At 42.8% G+C, this 26,598-nt stretch overlaps 1 protein-coding gene and 1 long non-coding RNA gene across 2 annotated transcripts; both read right to left on the reverse strand.

Annotated features, from left to right (window-relative positions):
• Positions 1-237: 237 nt before the first annotated feature.
• Positions 238-2,483, reverse strand: LOC310880681. The gene is made up of 3 exons (XR_014571851.1): positions 2,390-2,483; positions 2,185-2,307; positions 238-348 (listed from the first exon to the last, which is right to left on the reverse strand). It is a non-coding gene; the product is annotated as an uncharacterized lncRNA (long non-coding RNA).
• An 11,556-nt stretch (positions 2,484-14,039) lies between these two features.
• LOC310880680 (uncharacterized protein C6orf52) lies at positions 14,040-16,072 on the reverse strand. Its single transcript, XM_083796864.1, has 3 exons — positions 15,824-16,072; positions 15,252-15,297; positions 14,040-14,433 (listed from the first exon to the last, which is right to left on the reverse strand). Exons 1-3 carry the CDS (start codon positions 15,881-15,883, stop codon positions 14,297-14,299), a joined length of 243 nt encoding a protein of 80 aa, XP_083652990.1. The 5' UTR covers positions 15,884-16,072; the 3' UTR covers positions 14,040-14,296.
• Between the last annotated feature and the right edge of the window lie 10,526 nt (positions 16,073-26,598).

Here is a 26,598-nt window from a genome sequence, read left to right on the forward strand (position 1 = left end):
TTTTTTTCCTGAGAGAGAGGGTTCCCTGCAACAAAAATGTGGGGGTTCATGGTCAACTTACACAACACAGCGGCAAAACAGATGCCATTCTTTTAGCATCCTGTTGAAAAAACAGCGCAATAAATTAAACCGGCCACAACGTAAGGAAGAATAGTTTTATCTTTATGCTTTGATGGCACATTTACTAAGTTTTATAAACACATGAAGCAAAAACAGATTAAAAGAAGTGCTATTTACCAACAAAGGGCTTGACAGCTTCTCCATTGCCTCCAAGATGCGCCGTGCTGAGGTACTCAAGGTAGCGTGGGACCACACAGTTTCTTGTCTAGCTTTCGCTCTCCTTTGTGCCTGAAAAATTAGCATTTTAAGTGTTACAATGGTCAATTCTGAGCTAAAGAGGCATGTATTTTACGTCCCAAGGCTACACTGATGATACAATCAATATATTCTGATGACAGAGAAAAATGCAGTCACTGGGAGTTTAAGCCATAAAGAAGAGAATACATTCGGAGTTTAATGAAGTTTACCTTGGGCCTCAGTGCATCTTGCACGTGCTTGTTGCACGAGCAATAAAAGAACTCCGTACTTGTAAAAGGTCAAGACGGATGATGCTAGGACTGCTAAGGCCTCCGAAGCAGTAATCAGGGAAACAGAACTCAAGAAAAGGCTTGTGGTACAGAAAGCATTTTCAGTAACAACACAGACCTCAGAGTTTCACGATGGTCTAAGTGTACCATCTTAAAATCAGTGTATACAATCATAACCAGGAACTAGTTTTACTTCTCTCTTGCTTCCTCCCTTCCCCCAAGATTAAAGTTGGCTGCAAATCTTTGTCTTAAAAGATAAAGATCTGATTTAAACTGTAACAGATCTAAACATTACACTGAAAAAGTAAACTGTTTATTTGCACCACCCAACTTCAAATATCAGTCAAAAACTTCCTTTGGTGTGACTTTTTTTCTTCCCAGGTTAAACCCCTCATATAACCACACTGTGCTTATCACACGATGTGAAGACAGGAAGCAGACCACGCAGCATGTAAAAACACAAGTGAGACTCACAGAACCACAGAATGGTTAAGGTTGGAAGTGACCTCTAGAGATCGCCTGGTCTACCCCCCCGCTCAAGCAGGGCCACCCCGAGCAGGTTGCCCAGGACCATGTCAAGTCAGCTCTTGAAGACCTCCAAAGAGGGAGACTCCACAGCCTCTCCGGGCAACCCGTGCCAGGGCTCCATCAGCCGCACAGTGCAAAAGCATTTCCTGATGCTCAGACAGAGCCTCACGTTTCAGTTTGTGCCTGTTGCCTCTTGACCTGGCACTGGGCACCGCTGAAAACACAATGGCTCTCTATGCTCTTTGCACCATCCATTCAGGTATTTATATACACCAATAAGATCCCCCCTGCACCTCCTCTCCTCCATGCTAAACAGGCCCAGCAGTCCCTGCCTCTCCTCAGAGGAGAGGTGCTCCCAGTCCCTTGACCATCTTGGTGGCCCTTCGCTGGACTCTCTAGTACCTTGCTGTCATTCACAGCAAGCAGCAAGAAGCAAGCTACTCTCTCCTTTAAAAGCCTAGTATTTTGGTTCCTCTTTTTACCATAATGCAGTAATATTGTAAAAAACAAAAATAGCCGACCAAAGAGGGTTCCCAGCTTTGCACCACAAGGTTTCAAGGTTTCCCGTAAGTGAGGTACTTGTACTGCCCTTTTTCCGTTGCACAAATGGACTGTCAGAACAGAGCCAGCAAACCCGCGTTTTCATTTTCTTAAAATTCCTTTTGATTTATCGATAAAAGTCACTTTCATTTAAATACATTCCTACCAAACCTGACTTGACTTTCCTTTTCGATTCAGCTCTAGCTAATCAGAGTTGTCAGCAGTTTTTATTTGCTATTTCCAAGAACACTTGGGGGCAAATAACTCTCTCCAAGAACTATATGAATCGTTCAAAACAGAAAGCATGTTACTGCTTATCTTGAGACTGCATTTAGTCCTGCATGCCTCTGTGTACCAGAAGAACAAAGGATCAGCAAAGTTGATTTTAGATATTTTCAAAGACTGCAGGTTTATACAACATATCCATAGCATGAATGTAGGCATGCTTGGAAAAGAAGATCCACAGATAAATATTAGCCAGGTTTGACTACTACATTTGACTACTAATACTACACTACTTTTGTCATACCCGATAAGGTTCCGTTCTTCGCTGCCTTGATCTTACAGCTGCACCACCATAGGCCGTCTTTCCGGGGTAAAATGGAGAAAACCCAAGCTGGTTTTGCTTAAAAACAGATGTGCTTCCACGTGCCTACGGAAACACAGTACGATAGGTGGATAGAAAAACAGGTACACATTCAAACTGATTAAAAGAAATACTGTGCAGTACTTACAGGACACAGTCCTCCAAAAGCAGATAAACCGAATGCAGGTTTCTTAGAGCTAGCTGCAGAATGCTGCGAGAGGGAATGAGTTCTTTCAGCTCCTGCGGGCAAGAGCAGTGATGATGAAGTATTTTTTAAAACTGCAACATCTGCCAAAATGACGTATGCTAGATGTAAATGCCTCTCGTACGTACAGAACTTTAACAATAAAGATCACACTAATTCAAGTTCTTCAATACAGAAAAATAAGCATGACTTCAGCTTCTTTAAATAGATCAACTTCACGTACAGACTGAAAACCAAGTATCACCTACAAACTTGAAAACTGTTCACAGAGCTGCAAGTAGTTTTCAGCAATCTTACCAAGTTAATACTGTGCTTCCAATGCAGATATTTTTTTCCTTCAGGCTAAGATAAAAGAGGACCGCATAAACATCAGTGCATTTGTACGGACAAAGCTTTTTTCTGTGTTGGTAAAAGGCTGGAGGCCAGCACAGATCATAATCGCACAGGTTTTAAACCTGGAAGATTCCCCAAAGGCTGCTCTAAGAGTTAACGATCTTCTGCCCATGTATGTTTTACGAAGACACACCAGAAAGTTCTAGTGCACTCAGGTTATATTGCTAAAGCCCAGCAACTCTACTCTACTACTCAGCTGTACAAAAGTTCTCTGCAAAACCTGCTGAGCACACGTCAGTCCCTGTCTATATGGGGGACTAGAAAAAGCTGCAAACCTGCTGTTCGCCCTTTCAGCGAGAAGACCTACGTACCAACCTACATCGACACGATGCTTATTTTTTATTTTAAAATGGTGTGCTTTCCTCAATGAATTTGGCAAAAGACATGAAAAGTATTGACAGCTGAAGCCTTCTACCAAGAAAGGTCAAAAAACAGCCTATAGCTTATGTCAGAGTAGTTTCTTTATCTTCTCTTGCTGAAACACAGGAAAACATCTCGTGTTCCTATTTGTCACCTGCACTTATTCACATTTAACCAGCTGTCTGTTAGATATTCTGAGTCACTCTTCCTTCTAGACAATCAGCCTAGTTGTCAAGCTACGGCAAGTCAGCCTGATTTCCTACCGTCCCAGTTCAAAATTTACATATAACCTAGCTGAATGTGTATATTTCAGCATTGACTCTTTCTAACATCAGGGTATCATAAACGTATTCCAAAGCACGCTTCTATTAAAAAGGTGATAGGATTATATACTTCTAAAACACTAAAAATTCAATTTAATTCTCGCATCCAAAGTTGACATTCACCTATTTTATTTACTAAGGTGATGTGGAATATTAAAGAACGCAAGGTACTTCACATTAAAAAAAAAGTCAATTAAACAGAGAACACAAAAATCACCTTCATCAGATGCTCTAGAGGAGGAATCACTGGTTGTTGAGATGTTATCATCGTCTTGTTGAGAGGTAGAATCTTCTATTTCTTTTATGAAGGACAGCCTAGGACTGCCAATGCCAAATACAGAAGATGTCGAGGGCTGACAAGGTGGGACAGGAGAATCCAGCATGGTATAATTCAGACGGCTCCGATGAAGAGAGGGCCTTGTTAACACAACTGGGAAGTTCAGTGCTGATCTACTTGTGGATGGTTCTAGACAAGAACAGGGAGATAATTAGCTTTGCTATAGACAAGCTCACAGAAGCCAAAACCTGTTTCCTATCGACAGCCATGCTATTGCCAAGTTCTAAGCGCAAAAAGAGAGAAGCCAAATTTAACTTCTTCCTCACCCAGATACGGTTGCATCTAACTGTCTGGCTACAACAACAACACTGCTTGCGATACACAGTATTAATGTTGCATCCAGAAGTAGTTAACTATGAGGTTTTACAACACCACATTCTGACCCCGTGCTCAAATGCTCTAACGCTGACTTGGCCGTTCACTAAATCAAACATATATACTCCTTCTCCCATGTACAGCTTGCAATAAGCTTTACAAAATTTGAGATTACACGGTAAATTACAGATAACACTGCAGCTTCCATAATATTGGAACAAAGGTTACATTAATCTGAATACACAACATGAAAATGAACGTTTGCAGTACTTTTTTCCCAAGTTCTTCCATATCAGCTCACGTTAGAGGCAAAACATCATCTCCTACCCATTAACTATTGGGATTTTGACCCAAGGGACAAGGATGTTGACCCAAGTAACCAGATGAGCATTTTTCCCTCTTGAAGCAAAGGGTCTGCAAACAATGCCAGTGGCCTGGAATAGGTGGCCTTGAAGTCTATCTTGCTAAATGAATGGAACTATTCATGGGTATTTTGCCTGATGAAAGCCTACTGTCTCTCCCAGGAATCTGGGCAATTCAAATGACTTTGAGCCACTATCCTCTTGATACTTGAACTGAAGCTTAAACTAGTTAGTTCAATCTTCATAACCACTGCAGTACCACTAATTAGCTCTCCAAACCATGAGCAGATTTTTAGGACAGCACCGTTTGAGATACAGAAAGTTCTTCAGGCGGAAGGCCACCCAATATAGGCTCCAGCACACTGATACCTCAGAACTGAAGAAACACATTGGTTTCAAAATGTAGTAATAATTAAAAAAAATAATCTTATTCTTAAGCATAGTAAGCAACACCCACGGACAGCAACATAAGCTGCAAAAGGTTCCAGGGTGTCCACCTGCTCCTGATCTCCTGGAGTTAGCAAGCTTGCAGTGCAGCTGTTCTTAATGAAAGCTCCTTTCACGCAGTTACATAGGAAAGCCAACATGTGTTCCTCAGTCACGAAGACCTTCTCTATTCTTTTCTCCAAACTCATTCCCAAGCTACAGCTACACAGAAAGCCATCAATCTCCTTGTTTACAATTAGATGAGATTGGAGGCAAAGATATTTCCTCCTTATTTTTTGATTCTGCCAACAACAGAAGCAACTGACTTTCCACATTATCTATGGTTACCTACGCACGCTCAGACAAAACTTCTTCACTTATTAAAAGCTGACTTCCCCAAAACAGCTAATTTAAGAGAAACTCAAATAAGAATAGATGCAAATTTATACAACAGGACTACAGGAACAGTGAGAGGCACTGGATATAAGACAAATTAATCTTTCATGAGGTAAAGGAGTTGCAAACCTCGTTGCCAACGGTCAAATACCTTTTCAAAGACACCCCCTCCCCCCGCGTAGACCTTAAAATTATTGAATATTTTAAGGATAATAATCTCATAAACCACATCCGTGCACAAGTTCCCCAGTTCACCATCAAGTTAACAAGGAACTTTACTAAATTGATCAAAGCCCAGAACAAAAAAAACCAAAACAAAACAAACAAACTCAGGACACGAGACGGAATTTTCCTCTGCCATTCTAGCATCTAGTCTTTTGTTTCGAAGACTGCAAAACAAATTAATTTTTTTAATTGCCTTAGGCAATTAGACAGATTTTCATTCCATATCTTTTAAAAGATGGAAAATGCAACCCAGCACACTTGCAAATGACTTATTTTCAGCATTTAGCACCTGGCTAATAGAGTACCTAAAGTTAACTGATGCCTTCCAAGAGCATAAGATGTATGCTTCGTAACTGTGTATACAGTTTAAAGCTAAGACGGTTTCACAAACAGTTGTTTTGACTTTTTTTGGGTTTTTTTCATTCTGTCAAAACCCTCATTCCAATTTCCTTTTGAAATTCAGATTCAAAACTAGAAATCTGTGAATAAATACAGATGGCCAGAATTCCAAATGATTTTTCACATACCTCGTCTACTAATTCCTGCTGGTTCAGGCGTGAATCTCTCATCGATTATGGTATCTTCATCTGAATAATCGTGGTGATAGTTTACCGGAGTCTCCTCCTGGTTTGCAGATTCATTTCTGTCTACACACTCCTCCTCACGCTTATTGAAATACTTCTGCAGCCAGGCCGGTACAATATTTTTCACAGTTTCTGTCATTCTGCTAATTAATCCCTGCTTGAAAGAAAAAACACTTGTTTAATTACAGAAACGCAGTCAACAGCATATGCTGGGATACCACCTTCCACGGACCTTGAAGACAGATATTATACAGCAAATATTCAGAAGACGACGACGAGGTTGATCCCTGGCATAGGATCGCTACACTTCTGGTAAACCTAAATTCACCTAAGATTGATTTACAACTACCTATCACTGTCTGCACTTCCAAGTGACCTTGGCAAGGTTCAAAGTTTTGAAACCTCTGCCAAAATTCACCAGCAGGTCGTCAATCTGCAAGGCTATCAGGAAACTCTACGCCTGAACAGCTCCTGACCTACAGACTTGTTCCAGGACTCTTCCTCTTCGCACCCTCCCGTGAAAACCAACTAAACCAGAAGTTCAGCAATTATCTACTGCGACAGTCAGGACCATACTACCCATTAAAATCAGTGAATCTAAATATTTTCAATTTTAGTAATGCTGAATTGCAGTGACTATACGCACAAAAACCAGTTCTGCTCTCAACAGTCAGGCTAACCCAGAAGATGTCCTGGAAGAAACACAGCTATAGCTATAGCACCAGCACCTCCTCTTGCAAGAGCCTTCTAAAGCTGTTGCTGTATTTTGTAGAAGACTGACTCTGCGGCATACATCGGGTACGATCGGAGAATTCCCACCTGACCGAAAGCCCCAGGAACTACGGTTAAATAAAAGATACATTAATATAAATGAATATAATTAATAATAAAAATTAATAATAAAAATTAATATCCAGAAAGCTGACAATCATGAGCTAGGCATCCTGCTAATCATCCCTCCTGCAGGCAGGGGGAAAAAAAAAAGGTAAATTAGATCCAGGACTAGTTCCCAGGAACTTTGAAGCTGCTAACTATACTGTCTACAGTGCCCAGGCACCTTCGGAGCTTAATGGTAAGAGACAGAGGGTTTGGTGGGCTGTAATTACGATCACAAGCACACAAAACACATCTATTTAAGTATTTCTAAGAATCGACTTATCGACTAAAGTTGTAGGGGGAAGGATGAGAAAAACAGCGGGGTAGGGATCAGAACCAGAGGTATAACCTCACAAAATCGCATCGGTCGCTTTCGTGCCTCCCCAACTGCATCACTGAGAGACAATTAACATTAAGCCACAGAACCTTCTGCAGAGTGGACATGATATTGAAAATAAACTGAAATTAATTGACAAATGCTCTAAGCAAGCTATCTGCTCAAAGCTCGTCCTTTTACGTTATGAACATTTGCACGATTCGTCTGGTTACAAAGCTAACTGCTATAATAAATGCACACATGTAACACCTATCAGTTTGTCTATTTATCAAATCATTAAAACTCTTCCCCGATAAGTTACTGTTAATTTGATCTGCGCTGGATGTGCAGCAGCCATTCTCTGTGCAGAATCCCCCAGATATCCCCACGCACGTGTTTGCTCTGGCACACTCTTTAAATAAACCTACTGGAAAACACGCAGAGATAACAGACAATGGAAAAGTTAGAAAACCATCTCCACTGATTATTTTCAATCCACGTGTAAGGTTTATCAGTTAGCTACACAGTGTCGGCACACGCAAGCTATGGCACTTTCAACATTAATGCACTGTTCAAGCCAGAGGTTTCAACGGTTGCTCTGTAAGCGTGGGGAATGTTTGCATTGCCCTTCCAGGCCAGCTTTAGATGGACAAGATTGATTGTCAATATGTGGTATAAGGGACTTGGCATTTCTGCAAGTGATAAAAACCTAATTGAGCAGCTATCCATGCGTAGCGCTCCCTTGGTTTTGCATATGATAATCAATCCCCTCAGCTACGTTGCTCATTTAATAGCGGAGAGGTTTTGGCTGAACAAACATGTGCAGAGGGCATCTCCAGAGCATCTCTCTGGGCGTCCTGACATTTCTTAGCAAAGAGCTGCTGGGAGGGATCTCGGCGCGTCCCCCCTCCAGCACGGGGATTTTCACACCCCGAATTGACGGACCGCTTTCACCATCAACCTGCTGTACCCTACAGCACAAACGAGAAGCAAAGCCTGGCAGGTAACGTTCAGAGAATTGATGATGGGCTGAGGAGGGGTGCAGGGAGCGGGGAAAGCCCTGGGGGTGGCACTGGGGGTCCTGAGGGCAGCGGGCTGGGGGTGAAGGGGAGGGGGAGGAGGGGGGTAATGGGCTGGGTAGAGGGGTAAGGGGGTAAGTAAGGGGCTGAGGGGGTAACTGAGGGGGTTAGGAAGGGGCTGAGGGGGTAACTAAGGGGGTAACTAAACGGTTGAGGGGGTAACTAAGGGGGTAACTAAGCCGTTGAGGGGGTAACTAAGGGGGTAACTAAGCGGTCGAGGGGGTAACTAAGGGGGTAAGGAGGTGGGTAGGGGGTAACTAAGGGGATAAAGGGGCGGGTAAGGTAAGGGGGTAAGTAAGGGGGTAACTGGCGGGCTGAGGGGGAAGGGCCCGCTGTGGGGGGGCCGCTCCTCACCCGCTTGCTCCTGGCACAGGGGGGCTTCGCGGCGCCCAAACGGTGGCGCCGCCTCTTCACCTTGCCGCCGGCCGCTCCTCCTCCTCCTCCTCCTCCTCCTGCTCCTCCTCCTCCTGATCGGGCTCCTGGGCTGCCGCCCGGCGCCCCGCCGCCACCGGCCCTGCCACCGCCGGCCATGCCGCTGCCGGTCGCGCCGCTACCGGTCGCGCCGCCCGAGGCCATACCGCCCCCCCCCCGCGTTCGGTGCCGTCACGGGGCCCCCCCGCCCCCCGCCGCCACGCGCCGCGGGGCCTGCCCTGCCCCTCGTGGGAATAAAAATGTTGTTTTTGCAGAGTTACGTTGTTTAAAGGTAAGGAATGGGGTATCGAGGTGTGCTTGCAGCGATAAGAACGCTTAGCAGGCGACCTTGTAAAATGCAGACAACCAGACTCCGTAGAACAATTCGGGGAAAATCACGGTGTTGAGTCAAGTCAGGTAAGTGAAGAACCATTACCGCTTCAACCAGTAAAAAAGTCGAAAGAAATTCGAAATTTAACAGGCCGGCAACTGAAGGCCATGCATTGTCTGGGAAGCATCAGACAGATTGTGAGCCTGGATCACCCCCTCAGTGGGGAAACAGGGGAGGGTCCCGTCATCAAAAAGTATATAAACTGGGTTTTGGAACCAGCAGGGGCGCTCCTGCTCGTGGGACGCCCGCCACTGCGATCGCGAATAAATTCCTGCTTCGCTGAGCTCCTCGCCTGAGCCCAAGTTATTGGCTACGGAGTGTTTCTCACAATTTGGGGGCTCGTCCGGGAGCCAGTCGCCTACTGGGGAGCCCCACCGCCGCAGCAGCAGGAAGGCATGCCCCGCTGATTTCAGCGGTCCTGTGCATCGACGGCGGCGGTTCTGCGGAGAGCTGACAGAGGGCCCGAGACTGATGAAAGAGGCAGGATCCGTGAAGGAGTGGGGAAGGGAAGAAGGCAGGCACTCCGGCTTTGAGAATTGATCCGGTAACTCTGTGCACAGACCAAGGTAAGAAATAGGAAGTATTGCCTTGGGGGTCGGGTGAGACTCTGTGTGCCGTGTGATTGAGACGTACTTTTGTACGGAGCGAGTGTGGAGTCCTGATCCGCGGTTCCGCAGCTCCGCGAGGGGCGCGGCCGGAGACGGACGAAGCGTGAGATAAGGGAGAGAAAGGAAGAGTCTCGGGAAATGTGGTGTATGGTAAGCCCTTGCACGGGGAAGTGCTTGGCAATACACCAGGGAAATTTGGTGTGCGGTAGTCCTCGCACGGACGGGACGCCCGCCACTGCGATCGCGAATAAATTCCTGCTTCGCCGAGCTCCTCGCCTGAGCCCAAGTTATTGGCTACGGAGTGTTTCTCACACCCTCCCCCTCCCTCCCTCGCGCGCCCCCTCCCCTCACGGGAACGCGCGCCCCCCCCTCCCGCTGCCGCTCCCGTTCCTCGCCCCGCCCCGGTCCCGTCCCGGTCCCGCCGCCCTCCCGCTCCCGCCCTCAGGACCCGGCCGCCATAATGAACCCCGGCCCGGCCACCGTAAGCACGGGGCTAGGAGTCACCTCCAGAGCCTCCCCGCGCCGTGGCGCCGACCGCTGGTGTGCCGCAGCACCGCGCCGGGCGTGGGACGGCGCCCCGAGCCCACAGTGCTCGTCAGAAAAGCCCCGCACCGACAACCGATACCCCCGCACCGACAACCAACAGCCCCCACGCCGACAACCAACGCACAAGCAGTGTTTTAGGCCGGATTCGTGGCCCCGTTGGTCCGGGAGGCAGTCGTCACGCTAAATTCTACCCCACGGCAGGGGAACGATGGGCATCGTGACAGATCGCCGCCCCAGAAAATAAACACATAAATAAAGAATAAAAACGATAACGGGACATGAATCGTGCCCTTAATAACAGACATTGGGCAGTGAAATCACCGACTTCTGCAACAATACGTGCTCAGGGAACTGACTAAAACCCCTCCTGCATCGGCCATGTAATAGCTAGGCAAACATCACATAATACTTCCCTCCCTCATGTACACCAAACCTATTAAGGCAACCATAGTAGTGTGATAACGTGATTTTTCTCCTCCAGATCAGCGTCAAAGGCAGCTACGCTAGGTTTGCTCATAAGTTCAAACGCTGCTTTATTTATTTATTTGAATGCCATTTTTCTTATTTAGAAGGATTTCCATAGGGTGACAGGCCTTTAATGACACTCACGACTCAGAAACATTTGCCGATGCAGTCAAACGGTGTCTATTAACGCGAGGCACTGAAGTTAATTGGTATTAGAAATGAGCCAAAACAAAAGGCAAGTATCTGCGTGTCCAGCAGAATGACAGCGATCATCACCATTTGATCAATCTTCCCCCCACTCTCTGTTGCAGCTAGGTACAACGAAAAGAGTTTATGAAATCATTACGGGACATTCTTGTAGAAAACTTCCTCAAGCTTGGAAGAAAAAAAAACATTTCAGCTAAGTAAAACAGAAAATAACTGGAAGAAGTGAAGTATGGCGGTGTTGGAAAAGTTGCTTCAAAGACTTGTTTAATTAAAAAGAAGGAAGAAAGCAAGTTCCTACTGCAATCCCATCTTTGTCAAACTGATGGCGGGCACCAGTACGATGTGTTCAGCTAACACAGGCTGGAAGTTGTAACTGCAGCTGTGAAGTTTACCCAGTAAAAAGACTCCGCAAAGCATTCTAGCAGTTCCGATGCAATCACTGCTTCCTGAATTTGTGACTCACGGTTAACACGGCAGTACAGGAAGAAGTCTGGCATTCACTGTGCTCTTACGGTAAAGAATCTGCCCTGCGCACACCATCCCAAGCCAGGTATGCGCTCCTAACAGGAAAGGACGATAGGCTGATAAGTCTCAGCAGAGGGAAAAAGACATCAGAGAACTACTTTATAACAGCAGCACGCGGGCTGCAACCAACGTTCTCTTCCTCTCATCATTTTCATTTCTGTGGACTCCAAGAGAATACACTCCCAACATTTTTCAGCTCTGGAGAACAAACAGCCCAACCAATCTCATTCACTGAACTACAAAACTGGTATTTTCGCTATCTAGTCCGGAAAAGGAGGCGCACGTCTCTAACGTACAGTGTAGAGACCTTGTTAATAGGCAAAGTCTGCATAAAATAGGTGGCCACAGCCTGATTTTCTGACGTTCAGGGCCTTGGGTCACACACCACCACAGCATCAGACTTAATGAAGTCACCAATCTATGTGGGCCTCTCGTTACACAGGTCACATGTTATGGACCAACCTCTCAAAGGCCAAAAACCAGCACTGATACTGCTGGGCCAACACATATCTGTAGCATCCCATTTCTGGGTGACAACACAATGAATGTTTCCACAAAGTACTCGATGCAACCTAACTACTGTGTTTGGTGATGCAAAGCAAGCCGTGTCAAAGCAGCGTAGCACCCAGGCACATTCCTGGAAGATGTTTTGCTGCTCACATTGAAGAAAATAGATAAAAAAATCCTGTGCAGTTTGCACTTCTGAGCTCAAGTACCACAGCTATGCACTGCAATTGAAGTGGCATCAAACCTTGTAAGGTTTTGAAGCTTCAGCACTGCCATCCAAATTCAAGGAGGCTGCATCTATTATCTTGAATTTGCCCCAGCTCAGTCCCCTGAAACAATTCCATAGACACGTACAAGCAACCCTTTTCACACCCAGATTCTTTGCTTCATCTATTCCACCTCTACCTTGTGTCATATTCTTATTAATCTGCCCCTCAAAAGACTCCCTGGCTCACACAAAGAAGCAACCCAACAAATCCCTGTTCCCAGCCACGTTGCTTTCATGCTTTGGGAAGAGTTAACTGCAACAGCTCTAACTGTGATGCCACCTCACCCCCTCCACCTATGTGAGGTTCTTTGCCTTCTGTCTCCTCCTACATGTACACCTGCACTAGAACCAGGAAGAATGTGCTTCCTACAATACTCCAAGAGCCTCTTCTGTTTCAGGATGTCATCATTTCAATTCAGGACTGAAAGTATTCCTAGCAAAAACCCAACAGCTAATAGCTAACAGAAGCAGTTGCTGGTGATCAGCTACAAGTAACCTGGAAGTACTGAGGAGTCACAAAAGAGAATTTGCATTACATTTAAGAACAGCATGCAGCTTAGGACCACTGCTTTCACTGACTACACTAAGCCATAAAAAAGAATTGGATTCTTACCTGCCATCACAGCAATTATGGTTTATGTTGCCCCCAAAACACACACGGCAGTACCAGAACTGTGTCAACTAGCTTTAACAGCTTCCCCAGCTATTAAGTACAGTAATTTCTGCTTCCTTTTTTTTCTTGGAGGAATATTCTTTTGTTTCCAGCCTCACTTACTTATTATACACACTGTTAATTAGCAACTATTTCTCCATACTCATAGGGTTATGGAGTCCCTATGACTGGAAAAGACTCTGTACCCTTCAAGATAAGAACAGCATAAAGGCAGCAACTCGCAAGACTGCTCTAGCTTAAAGCAAAGCTTTCCTCATTGCTCTCATCTCCTTTGACTTGAGTGCTGTCATCCTTCTACCAGAGCTTTAAAAACTTCATTACCACGAATGAAGGAAGACCAGAGCAATCAGAGAGGGTAGCAGAGGGTATAACTTAAGGAGCTGTTACTAGGATTTTTTTGTTGTTCCTGGTGGACTATTTTTCTCCTTGCCAGCAAGGAGGGAAAACCAGCAAGTTGTTTTCTCCAAGATTTTTTTTTTTTAGGTTTAAGAACACGGATTATGTTGTAGCAATTTCTTCGCTGTAAAGCGTCAGCTGAGAAGTCTAACAGTAAGAAGGGCAAGGGAAAACTGAATGCTGATGCAGAGAGTGCCAGCAGACATCATCCTCATTCCACGGGATGTTTGTAGCTATGGCAGTTGAAGTCTACACTTCCATATGCTTAACATACCCTATTTATAAGCCAATTTTAGCTGACCTAGCATGTATCAGTAGTACAGTTAGAGCCAGCAGCCTGCAGGAAAAAGTGGGCACAGGTGTTTCCATAGCAAGGCCTGTGAGTGTCTCCCATACATACTTCCAGTCTAAGCAAGCACATGAAAGGCTTGGCTTGTCGCTTACCTAAGGAACCAGGAAAACAAGGGGAAGCTAGATTTTGCTTGTGTCCTAATGCCCATATAAAAATAAAGACAGATGAAATACCCTTACTACCTTGTTAAATTCCATAAGCCGGAAGAGAACGTGCTGCACACAGGTACAAGTAAAATCCCTTGCTGGCAGGTTTGCAGAAACAAATTTTTTATTTACACAGGCAAGTCTATCTTTAGACCCCATTTACCTCTTTACATTTCTCGAATATTTACATGACTTCATGATGCTCCAAGAAGGGAGTGATGAACAAAAAGATTACAGAAACTGTCAAAAGCATAGCAAAAAAAACCCAACCTATCATTGTGCTTTAAAACTTATGAGCTAGAATAATGTAGAAGAAATGTAGTTTTAGCACTTTGGTCCTAACGGTCATGCTCTAGAAGACGCTTAAATAGCAGAGGGGATTTCAGAAGTGACCGTATCCAGAGGTTGCCAGTGACAATTCATGAGTGAATCGTAGAGTTCTTCGCTTGTCTCCGTGAATTGTCTGTTCATTTCATCAACATCCAAGTAGAGCTGTGGATCTGAAAATAAAAGCCTGGTAAGTCCAAGTATCAAATCTGAGGCATGCGCACAAAAAAACTTCACGTGAAATGGCTAACAAAATGTATTTTAAGCTAAGTGTAATAAGCTATTAGATCTACTAATTTTAGTGAGGTATTTAGTCCTCTAAAATTTTGAGCCTCACAACTCCAACTTTTGGGAATTTGTATATTAGAAGGCTGGGACTAGAACTGTCTTTCAAGATAAAGACAAAGACAATGTTTAAGATAGTAAAGATAACGTTTACGGATAATCAGCCATGAAACCCTCCCAAGAGTCATTTAATTCACTTCTACGGCAATACACGTTACATAGGATAGTTTCTAAACACTAACACAAAATGCCTCCACGTGAGGAACTTTGCAAACCTTCCAGGACACAAATATGTTTTGTACCGTATTTGTAAGTGCAAGCTGAATCCTCCTTTTGGAATCTGCAACATAAGCTTTTACCTCAGGGTGGAGAACAAAGCTTTTGCATATTACTGAGTTTCTAATATAAAATCTGTTTAGCGGAACCAATACAAAGAACAAAATTCTGTCTTAGACCATTTTCAAATGGGAATGAAGGCACAGGTACAAGAAACCTGCTGCGAAGCATTGACAGTGTCCCGTTTTACTTGATGCGGTCAGTGTATGCTGTATCAGCTTTAAAACCCCAGCTGATTGCAGATCAACCCCACAGAGGTTTGACCTCAGCTGAATTTTCAAGATGTTCTTCATCCAGTAGAGGTTGGCTTGTATTGTTAAAAGGCACAAGTATGGCTAAACTCAAGTGACAATGACAGAACCCTTATTACCGTCAGTAATTAGGTCATCACCGATTGCAGTCATAACTGAAGATTCCTGAAAGACAGAAAAGGCTAAGTTTAATCATAACTCATTTCAGAAAGCATCACAGATTCAAAGTGCTGCAGTCTCAACCCATTCCTTCTTCCTACAACTACAAGGATAGATGGCATTTTATCTACTTATTTTTAGAAGAAAGCCAATATTACAGTACAGGTTGGAAGGGACCTCCGGAGGTCACAACTAATACATTGACCACGATAAGACCACTTACAACAACTGTTTAATTTGCTTTAAGCAAAGCAAATCAGAAGAACAGGAACAGAAGAAGCGTACGCAATTATGCTGTCAAAACCATTCTTTGGTATGCGTGAACAAATAATGGTGTATAAATCACTAATTCTATGGATTTACTATTTAAGCACTTAAATACAAACACCTCTGAATGGAATCTGCTCTTTTAACTTCACACTAAGCAGAAAGCATGTTTTCAACTTCGGATTCTTTTTGCTGATTCACACAAATCTGTACAACATATTATCTGTGAAATATTTTCTTTACAGCAAGCGTGCACTATCTTTACCTCAAAAACAGCTGGAGCCATTAAAGAATCTCCTAAAGAGCAGTCTCCAACAGCTTGCATGCTGTCATAGGGAGCATAGGAGCTGTAGTTGTAGTCAGCGTAAGCATCGTAACTCCTCTGCGAGTGGTAGTTCTGGTAATCTTGGCAATAAGCATTATAGTTGTATGACTGGTACCGCTGCAATTCTGCTTTCAGTCTGAAACATGAGAAGTTGCATACAGTCAGAGAACAGAAACTGTAAACCCAGTTCTGAACTTAAACAATTTGTCAGCTTACATACTTCAAAACTTAAAAGGAAGCTTTCCTAAACAGTCACCTAAGTGACAGCTTAAGTCACAGCTCAAAACCTCATTTCTATAGAAGCAAGCATCCTCACCTTTGCCAATACCAGAAGGAATTGTTCTCATGGATTAACTCCAGAGCCTTGACATGGTTACCTGTACACATCAAGTATTTTTAGCGTTGGCATAAGCAAGCTGCTGCTAAGTCTCTGTGCTTTGCTAAAGATTGATTTAAGACCAGAGACATTTATCAAGCACAGCTGCTTTAAAGATGCAGTCTTAACCCTTCTATCTTTTGTTTGGTTAATTACTAGATCTTATTTCCAGAAAGAAGTGAATGGAGTCAGATTATCCATTTCAAAGAAGCATCTGACGCTGCCTGTCAGTTTGCCATGTCTACCTCCACCTGCTCAGTTTTTTTGTTTGTTTAAAGTCCATTAAACATTCAACAGCTGCCAACTATACCGCTCAGGTGAAGTCAGTCTTGCTTAACAACACAATCGTGATTCTCCAGCGTGACGCCTTATTATTAGTGGGAGAATTACAAAATACACTGGTTCTTAAGAAGAAAGGGCCAGCTGATTAGCTTTCACTACTTTCCCTTTCAAGATTTTCTCAGGGGCAGCTTCAGACTAATGACAAGAACCAAGACAAGTGCTATCTGTACTAAAACTGAGGTACACTGCATAAAGAACATTCAGATAACCCAGCTGCATATTCAAAAAAATCCGCTGTTTAGACTTGTCTTCACTGATTCTGTACAGGCAGACCTCCTGTGGTTGCAGTGCCCAGTTTCTCTGACTTGAATTGGGGATGCAGAGAAGTGAGTTCTATGCTTTTGGGGAAGAATACAAGCTGAAGGCATTCTGAAATAGCTTCCAAACTAAGCAAACATGAGGGACAAACTAATCCAATGGCTGGGTATTTCAATGCTAAGAGAGCACGGTACTCAGCCATTCAGAAACGTATTACTGATGTGTATTTTAATACCTACATTTGTTTCAATACTGCAAAGCTACACAAGTTCTAATAAAGAGGTAATCCATTGTCTTGTTACTGTAGTAAACAAACAGAAGATACATCATCTTAGGTCTTCTGCTTCCAACTGCACTCTTCCTACATACAGTTGTGTAGGGAAGGAAAATCTGAAAATACTGTTGACGTTCTTCTGGATAGCCGAAGCAAGAAAACATGTTTGTGGCTTATTCTTGTTTTCAAAATAAAACAATATTAATTTAATCAAAAAATTTTGGCAAAGAAGTTTGGACAGTGCTCTCTTGGAGAAGAGCATTTCCATTCTAAAGCAGAAGGAGGCAACATTTGCAGAATTATGCTAGGTAAACAGAAACAGAAGTGTCATTTTTTACTATTTAACAGAACACACAAGCTAACCTCATGAACATACTGAAATTGTTTATATGAAGTCCTGTTTTGTCAGTATCCTGGATCAAAGTTCATCAAATTTGGTATCAATTCTTTAACCGTTCAGAGACCTGAATTGCCTTAAATAAGTGATAGAACTGAGCCGGTAGAGTAAGAAACCCTCTCAGGAAGTGCTAAGCTTTAAACTCCCCATTGCCCTAAGCTCATGAAAAGCAAAGAATAGCATTCTAAACCTGTTCTAGTAATAACGCCTTTGGCTTTCTCCCTGCGTTCCCATTTTTCCCCCCCACTTCTTTCCTGTCAACCCACTGTAAAACTAGTTATGTGCTTCTCTCAAACTAGAGGGAAAGCTCTAAGAACAAGAACTCCCTAGCATATAAAACCACTTGTTGTCCCTTCTACCTTATGCAGGCCCAAACCTGAAAATATTTACCAATGCATTCAGCTTTGCTACTGTTGAGAAACAAGGCTGGTTACAATGGCAGCTAAGCCCAAGTTGCGCTGTCTGGCTAGACTTAACAGTTGGATTCCCCCAGCCATCCTGAAGCAGGTTGATGAATCCAGGGAGTCAAAACATAGGACTTCTGCATTTCTGGTTTTGTAGACTGCATCCTGTGTGCAGCCACTACAGCAAGGGCCACAGACTTTCCAAAGGCAGAGCTACAAGAATCTGATTATTTAGAATAACTGTATCAATGCACAACTCCTTGGTTACCTTTTAGAAATTCCTATGCTCAGCCGGATTCCTTTTCCCCCCAGACCTGGTGCGTTCTGGCAGTCTTGCAGTGCCCTCATCTGATCACCTTGCTCACCAAATCTGTCATAGGCATACCCTCTACTATTTTCAAAAGGGAGAAAACCAATTCTGGTATGCATAACAGTTACAAAGCTAACGAATTCAGTTTCTGTCTTCTACAAAAAACAGAAGATAGCAGCTACTATAGCTTCTATTACTTAAGCAACCTCTCTGGCATGTGCACGTGCACAGAAAAGGCTTTCACCAAATTAAAACACTTGGGCCAGAAGCAAAAAGCTTATTCCTTGGTAGCATTAAGATGCAACTCACTGAGAGCCAGCAAAACAATACATTTTAAGTGCTCTCTGCGTAAGTAATCAGATTCCATATTTCTGCATATACAGCAGTTAATCAGTTAGCACTAACCCACTCCTTTTGGAGCCACAAACTTTATTGGTCACAAACACCAAGAGCTGGCTGTAATTATCTGAACCAGTATTAACCGGTACCTCTGAACTCTTCAAACAAAAATATCTTTCAGGTGCTCTTAGAAGAACAACATCAATTGCCTGCAACAATTTGATGGCTTTGCTAAACGGAGCACTGAAAAGCACAGTGGTACAGTTTCTTTTGTAGCCTGTTCAGAAATTATAGCCCCGTGCCTACAGCTTCAAATCAGGCCAAGCTTACCAGCCCAACTCTTACAGCTTAAGTTCACTGCACTCGAATGCCTTCAAGACGTGCTTTTAGGAGCCATGGAGAAGAACCCTCTGGTAAGACCACCATTATAAAGTACTGAGTGTTGTTTTACACTTAAAATAGAACTATCTGTTACAGTCATTCATCAGCTTTCCCTAGGCTGCTGCTCTCTCACTACTGAATGTGATCCTGCTCTCAGTTTCCCACTAACTTTTTCCCCCAGCGTTTATGGCCTCTTTTCATCTATGACACTTTTAAGGGACTACACCGTGTTGAAAAATGCTGGTTAACATTTCCTTTTACACAAGGTGCCTCATCGAATTTTCCTGACTAAACCAAACCCCAGAACCTTAACTAGAAGAGGAAGCACACAAACACACACGCCTCCCTGGCCACCATATCTCCCCAAAACATATCTGTTCAGTAACAGACCAACTGTAAGAATACTGCGATTAAAATCAGTATAGCTCTATACACTGCTTTTGTTTGGGATTACTAGCTAATGTCCTTCCCCTTACCCCTTCTGGAATTAATACTGAATTCTGTACTCCAAAACGCGGTTCTTAAGTCATACAAAGACATTTAACAATCAGAATTTTTCCACACAGTGATCCTCAATAAAAACTTCAATCCTCTACTGCAGTCTTTCAACAAATTAAAGGAATACAAAACTGGCTAATAACTGTTCAGTGATTTTTGGACCTTTGTAGCACTAGAGTAACAGCAGTACACTCTGCAGCATAGTTGCAAGTACGTGGGAATAAGATACTCTCTCTCATCTCGTTTTTTCTCTGAAAAGTGTGAGGCCTCTATTTCACCCTACTAAAGATTTTACCACCAACTGTACTGCTAGCATTGAGACACTGCAACTTCTGTGCTTGTATGAGATGCAGGACAGGTTCCTTAAGGTGTCGCAATTTTTTGTCTAAACCTAGTGTTGAGATCAAAAAAGGGATTGCTACTAATTGCGTACGTATCAATAACCAGGACAGAAGACATGCTGCATATAGGAATTAAACTTTTTCTAAAGCTCTAGTACATGAACATATCAAATCCCGCAGATTTTTTCTAGTATGGTTTCAGAGGTCTTACTTGATGGACATAAGCGCACAAGTGAAGACAAAAGATATTCTGTTTACCTGAAGTACATGAAGGTTTGAACTACATTCTAGTCCTGATCTTTCCAGTCAAAACTGTTTAAAAAACAACCCACCAACAGTAAAACAAACAAGAAAACCCCATGCTTCCTCTCTACATAAAACTTTTCACAATTGTGTTTTCTGCCCACCACCTGGCTTTAAAAAGTATACGAACTTCTTTGAAAGATCATGTTTTTAGTCTGAACTCCAAATGAACAACGTGTAGGGCATGTAAAGAACAAGCACGTCATTAATGAAAGCTTTTCTCTAAAAAGGATAAACTTATTCTTGGGGAAAAGTGTGGAAACAGATGTTATCTAGGCAATATTCCTACAGGAAAAACGAATAATTTTGCCACACCTCAAAGGAAAAAATAATTGTGCTTAACAGGTAAGAAAATAAAAAAAATCAGAGCAAACCAAAAAATAAATCACAGAATATGCATCCTCGTTTTAATCATTAAGGATTACCTTTGAGCTCTGCTTTGGTGCTTGGCTTTGCACTTTCACAGGCTACACACTTCGTGGCCTCTGCTTTGTTTTGAACCAAGCAGGTCTCCCAATCCCAGCTTCCTTCAGGCTTCTTGAATTTGTCTAAATCCAGAAATTCTCCAGAAGGAGCAGAAAATGCAGATGCACTGCTACTGGTCACAGGTGTTGGACCCTCTGTGAGACAAACAAGACAGTTAACCATCCTGTTTGAACATGAACTATAAAATGAACATTAACTTTTAAATTTGATTTGTCAAATCCCACAGAAATGTTCAAAACTACTCCGCAACTCCCCCCCCCCCCCCGCCCCTGAAAAAAATAAAAGCCACCAAAAACCCACAAAGAAACAAACAAACAAACAAAAAAACCAGAGTGGAACTCAAAGCTTCCAAACAACACACAACTCTGTTCAGCACACAAGCTTCTGCTGCTGTTGACCACAGTGTAACCTCCATAAAGAGGCCTGACAGGTGCCTTTTAAAAAAAAGGTGCCTTTTAAGAGAGAAGCAGAAGATAACGCTTCAAATTCAAAACCGGAAAGACAAGAATGGCTCTTCCCTTCCACAGCACACGCAGAAAACTTTTATCCTAGTATTACTTGCATCGCTCTTCCTCTTGACAAGTGCAACGTAACCGTGCAATTCACTGCACCATGGTCACAGTAAACCCCTCATTTCCAAAATTCCTCCTTGCAATGGCAAGAGCCTCAGACAAAGATGCCGACTGACCGCTCAGAGGTTGGAAGTCCAAGAGAATCAACTCTGTCTGAAATCCATTATCTTACCTCATGAAATTTCAGTCTTACCGCACAGGATGATTACAAAAGCCCGGTCTAGTCCATCTTAATTTGTTTCTTCCACGATATATTTGCACAGGTGTTTTTCGATGTAATGGCATGTTAAATGACATTTAGAGTCAAAGTTAGAATTAGAATCGTATTTTAAAAACAATACAACCACGCTCAAAATCAATTACGGTCACACACAATGGGAAACAACCCAGTACTGCCCTGAAGAAGTTACCCAGCGGGTCACTCGCTTTCTTGAAGCCTACCACTGACCTTCATAGGCATCTCTCTGCTTTAGCTTAAGACTAGTTAAGACTACACTGTCTTGAAATCTGGCTTCACATCTCCCCTCAATTACATACAAACGGTGAGTAGAGGCATTTTGGACACATTCTGTAATTTTTTTTACTTATTTTTTGAAAGAGAAAAACACTAATTTTTAACTCTTTCTATGGAGTTCTCATTTTCGCCAGTGAAAAATCACTATGTTGTTTTTAAATTAAGTCACCCACTTCAGCCATCTTCCCTCACCAGCTGCAAAGCCGGGGGTATCTGCATTGATCCAGCTCCGTACTAATACATTTCACAATCAGTTCAATTTATGCGACAGGCTGGAACCTGGGCTGAGACCTCTGAAGTGCCTGTAAACCAATCCTGCAGACAGCCGCTAACCCATCAACCGTACCTGGGAATCGTGTTGCTTAAAATATTCCATATATGCAACGTACTTTTATTCTGTACAAGATTCACAGAGGCTAGGATGGAAACAACAGGAAAAAAAGGACCATACCTGGTTTCTCAGACTGACAGGCTACACATTTGTTATCTTCCGTCTTATTTGGTACAAGGCATATTCCACAGTCCCAAGAGCCTTTGTCCTTCTTAAATTTGTCTCCAAAGCCCAGAGTGGCTGTTGTGTCAGTGCTGCTCGAGGAGGATGTCACTGTCACCGAGCTGTCTGTGACCACTGGTCATGTCAGAGCAGGCATTACTCCCGTTCCAGGTTTTGGTGTCTCACATGCTATACATTTTGTAGCTTCCGGTTTGTTTTGGACAAGACATGTATCACAATCCCACGTTCCAGGTACTGTTTTGAATTTGTCTCCAAAGCCCAGCATCCCTGCTGGGGGCGCTGCTGGCTTTGAGGTGTCGCATTGACTTGAACTTACTGTCTGTTTCATACTCTCAACTGTTGACGCTTTAGTAGCTTGACAAGTTACACATTTGTCCTTCATGTCTTTGTTTTGCAGAAAAGGGTCACATGTATCAGATTGCCAGTACGATGCTTGTTTAGAAGTCTCTTTACCTGCAGAAAAAGTTGTTATTGCAGGCCTAGTATAAACCACTGTGCTTGTTGTAGGTTGCGCAGACGTAGAAGAGCGTGTTTTCAACAATCCAAAGTCTAGGAAGCAAGAAAAAAAAGTCTTCCTGTTAGCGCAGCACCTCACTACATGTAACTAAGTGACTTTACTAGAGGGCAAAAATTTCAACCCAGGTGCCAATGGTTACAACTAGACATTCAGACCGAGCGCAACAGGAAGTCCCCAGAAATCTTATCTAAACGGATGAAATTTCATCTGCTGCACTGGGTCACAACAGAACATTTCGTTAAAGCTTCATTTAACTCTTTGTTTCCAAGCAAGCTTTAAATCAACATTTTCACTGGTCGATACAAGTACAAACAGACAGTAGCTGACTGAAATCTGACAGTCCAACGTGGAATGGAAATAATACAATTTGATTAAGACGCGATGCCCAATCGAATCAGATTTCTAAAGCTCCTCCTTCCGTAGCAGATGACTCAAATCTACTCCAGTAACTGTACAGAAGTTTGTACTCGGAGCAGCAATCCATACGGTATTTTCCCACAGATGCTGAATATTAATTAAATAATAAAAACTCAAGACAATTGAACAACTGTCTAATTTTCTATAATTAGGACAACTCCTTATTTAAAAGGTGGCAATTTTAACAGAAAAGACAAGCTACTAATACAGAAAGACTAAAGGAAATGCATCTTAAACAGCAGCTCAAGTTGCTTGTAAATCTACCTTGAACATAGTTGTTTTGTGGTTTGTTTGTTGGTTTTTTTTAATCAAAAATGAAGTCTTTGAACAATGTGGATTTAGATTCTGCTTCTTTTAAACCGATAAAGAAAGTGAATGTCACTTCACTCAGAGGTCTTTCCTTAAACAAAATGCACAATGTATTTTCTCTCACTTAGCTCTTTCCAACAGAGAAATGTGCTGCCTTCTTAACAAGTATGTAAGTTAGAAGAAGACTTTTGGGAAAAGATCAAATTCAATAAAGCCCTTTTTCTTAAAAGATATCTTTTCCACAGACACACTTTATGAAACTGTTGAAAACAATTGCAATTGCTTAAAAACAAAATTCAGAAAAGGGTTTTTAACGTAAAACACTCCACTTCTGTTTGCAGTTTAAATTTTAATCCACAGGAGCCATTGTAAGCTAAGGCCCAAAGATTCGCAGCTTTCGCCATGTATTTGGAACTGAAGCTCTTTCCTATTCTTTCTTCACCTGGGCTGAAGGTGGGACAGGAGTGTTGAGCTTTACAAACATTTCCTTTTCAATTCCACAAATTGTATTTACTTAAAATGAAACACCGATTATCTGGCTAATTCTCTTAGTACCTCATTTACAATTACATCCTAACACGTAAAGGAGATGCAACCCATCTGCTTTTCATCTTGCAGTTTTACTTCCAGCAACAAACACCACTTAGAATAGAAGGGGGCAGATGCACCCTAACAAACGCAGCGCTTAATGTAATGCTCTCCTACATTCATATTTATAGCAGATACTCTATTAACCATAAGTCGTGTGTTGGTTTTTTTTTAATAAAAAATGCTAGCGTATTTTTTGCAGCATCTTTTTAAAAGGAGTTCATTATCTCACCAGGATTTTTTAGAACGTCTAAGACGCTTCCTTCCTTTAATACGTGGGCAGTGGTGAAGGGACCACCAGCAAAATCTTTGACCTCCTCTTTCTGTGTGTTGATGTTGGTTGAGGTGGTGGTGTCTTTTGAAACAAAAGAAAACAAAAACAGCTTTCACAATGTGACCTAGTTAGAGCAGATTATACTCACTTTTGTTAGAAACAAGAATTTCCAGCTTTCATGCTTCTCACATAAGAATCTTCACAAATTCTACTTACTTTGCAATGCTTTATGATTACAAGCAAAACAAAAAGCAACAAAACAAAACAAAAATTATAAAAGCAGATCTGTCACTGGAAAAATACTGCAGAAGTCCAACACTGCCTGGAATTGCTAGCATGCGCAGACAGGACAGATTGAAGATTTAATAAAGAAAAAAAGGAAAATCAGCACTTCAGATCTGAAGTGCTAAAGTTTCAGTTACCTAGGGTAAGAAAGGGCGTCACTGGAGTACCACTGGGTCCAGAAAGTTCTGCCGATTTTACAACGGGAACACTAAATGTAAACCCAATCTGCTATGAACAAGAGAGGTTTTTCAGATTCTCAAGCCACAGGAACTCCAATCGAATGCACACACAAAACCAAATCTGAAAGCTGCTCTTCACATTTGTAGCACGCATGCTGAATGACAAATTATAAGCCAGAAGCCTACATACTTTTCTCCATCAAGGCAGATTCTGCTTTAGTGTTCTGCAACAGCCTACTAAATGCCTAAGAAAAAAAGTCAAGCTCCTTTATTATTTTACTTACAGAAGACGTAGGTAGCACTTCTGCCTCAGTAGATTTCACAACTGGAGATGAAAACGCAAACTCAGGACTGCTAACAGTACTTGTTGGTTGTATCTGTATTTTCAAAAGAATTAAAGGTTTATATTTAAGAGCAACAACTACCTGAATTCACTACCCAACAGAAGTCCCGCAGTGACGTCGAAAAACCTGATGTTTGAGTTATTTTGCAGATAAAAGTAATAATAAAACACAGGGAAGTTTCCAAGTGGGTATAGGACAATATCTTCAAAACCAAATTCCAGAAACTGAGAGGAAAAGCTGGAGATGCTACTTAGGTCTAAATGCACGGAAAAGCAAGCCAGGAAGCTGAAGAACGGCAAACTCAGCCCAATGATACTCCAAGAACTTCAGCAAACACCTCAACATGTTAAAGCAGCTGTCTACTTCAAACCGTACAAAAAATATTTCAAGTACTCTGGAACAGATTAATGTTTATTTTATTGCAATAATATGCCAATTATTGCACCCTAGGCTCATTCTATGTGAGGCTTATATGACCACGTTACCTCTAATTTAATAACTTAAATAAAGTTGTGGTTTAACCATTGCAGGCAACTAAGCACCACACAGCCACTCGCTCACTCCCTCCAAGTGGAACAGGGAAAAGAACCGGAAGTAAAGAAGTAAAGTTGTTAAATTTGAGGTAGCATTAATGACTCATCGCATGTAATGGCTACCTGGAAAGACAAATGCCATAACCCTGTACATACTCCCCACTCCTTCCCCTTCTTTCCCCCAGCATTTATTGCTGAGCACGATGCTAAATGGTGTGGAATATCCCTTCGGTCCTCTGGGCCCCGCTGTCCTGGCTGAGTGCCCTCCCAGCCTCTTGTGCATCCCCGACCTCCTCGCTGGCAGGGCAGCGTGAGAAACAGAAAAGGACTTGTCACTGTGTAAGCACTGCTCAGCAACAGCTAAAACACCAGTGCCTTACCAACACTGTTTTGCTCACAAATCTGCAACACAGCATCATCTACTACGAAGAAAATTAACTCTACCCCTGCCAAAACCACTATAAATAACGTGGCATAAAGTCCACACCCCCCTTCCCCCGCAGACTTCCACAGCATTTGAAGCAGTTATACAATCACGTTAAATGGGAGTTGGCAGGCTCTAAGACTGAGAGAAGCAGAATCAAAACATTTATGCCTTTTTCCCCAAACTGGCATACAACCCCAATTCATTCAGCTGCGTAGAAACTAATATTTGTTAGTTTCATGAGCACCACAGAAAAAGTCAACTCGCAATAAAGCAGTATACTCATTGTAAACATTATTTATAGCATAAAGATTTACCTTGCCCGCCGCCGTCGCTGCTGCATCTGCCATGCCTGCCGCCTCCGTTGAATTTGCCACGCTTGTCGTTGCCGCTGTTGACCTTGATATGTCCTTTGTCATCAGCAGGTATGGCATGCCCGCCGCCATTATTGGATATGTCAAGCCTGAGGGCACTGTTGAACACGTTATGCCTGACGTCGCCGTTGTATAAATCATGTCCTCCACCTCCTCCTCTGA

Source organism: Anser anser (assembly GCF_964211835.1).
Source record: "Anser anser genome assembly, chromosome: 13".
Lineage (NCBI taxonomy): Eukaryota > Metazoa > Chordata > Aves > Anseriformes > Anatidae > Anser > Anser anser.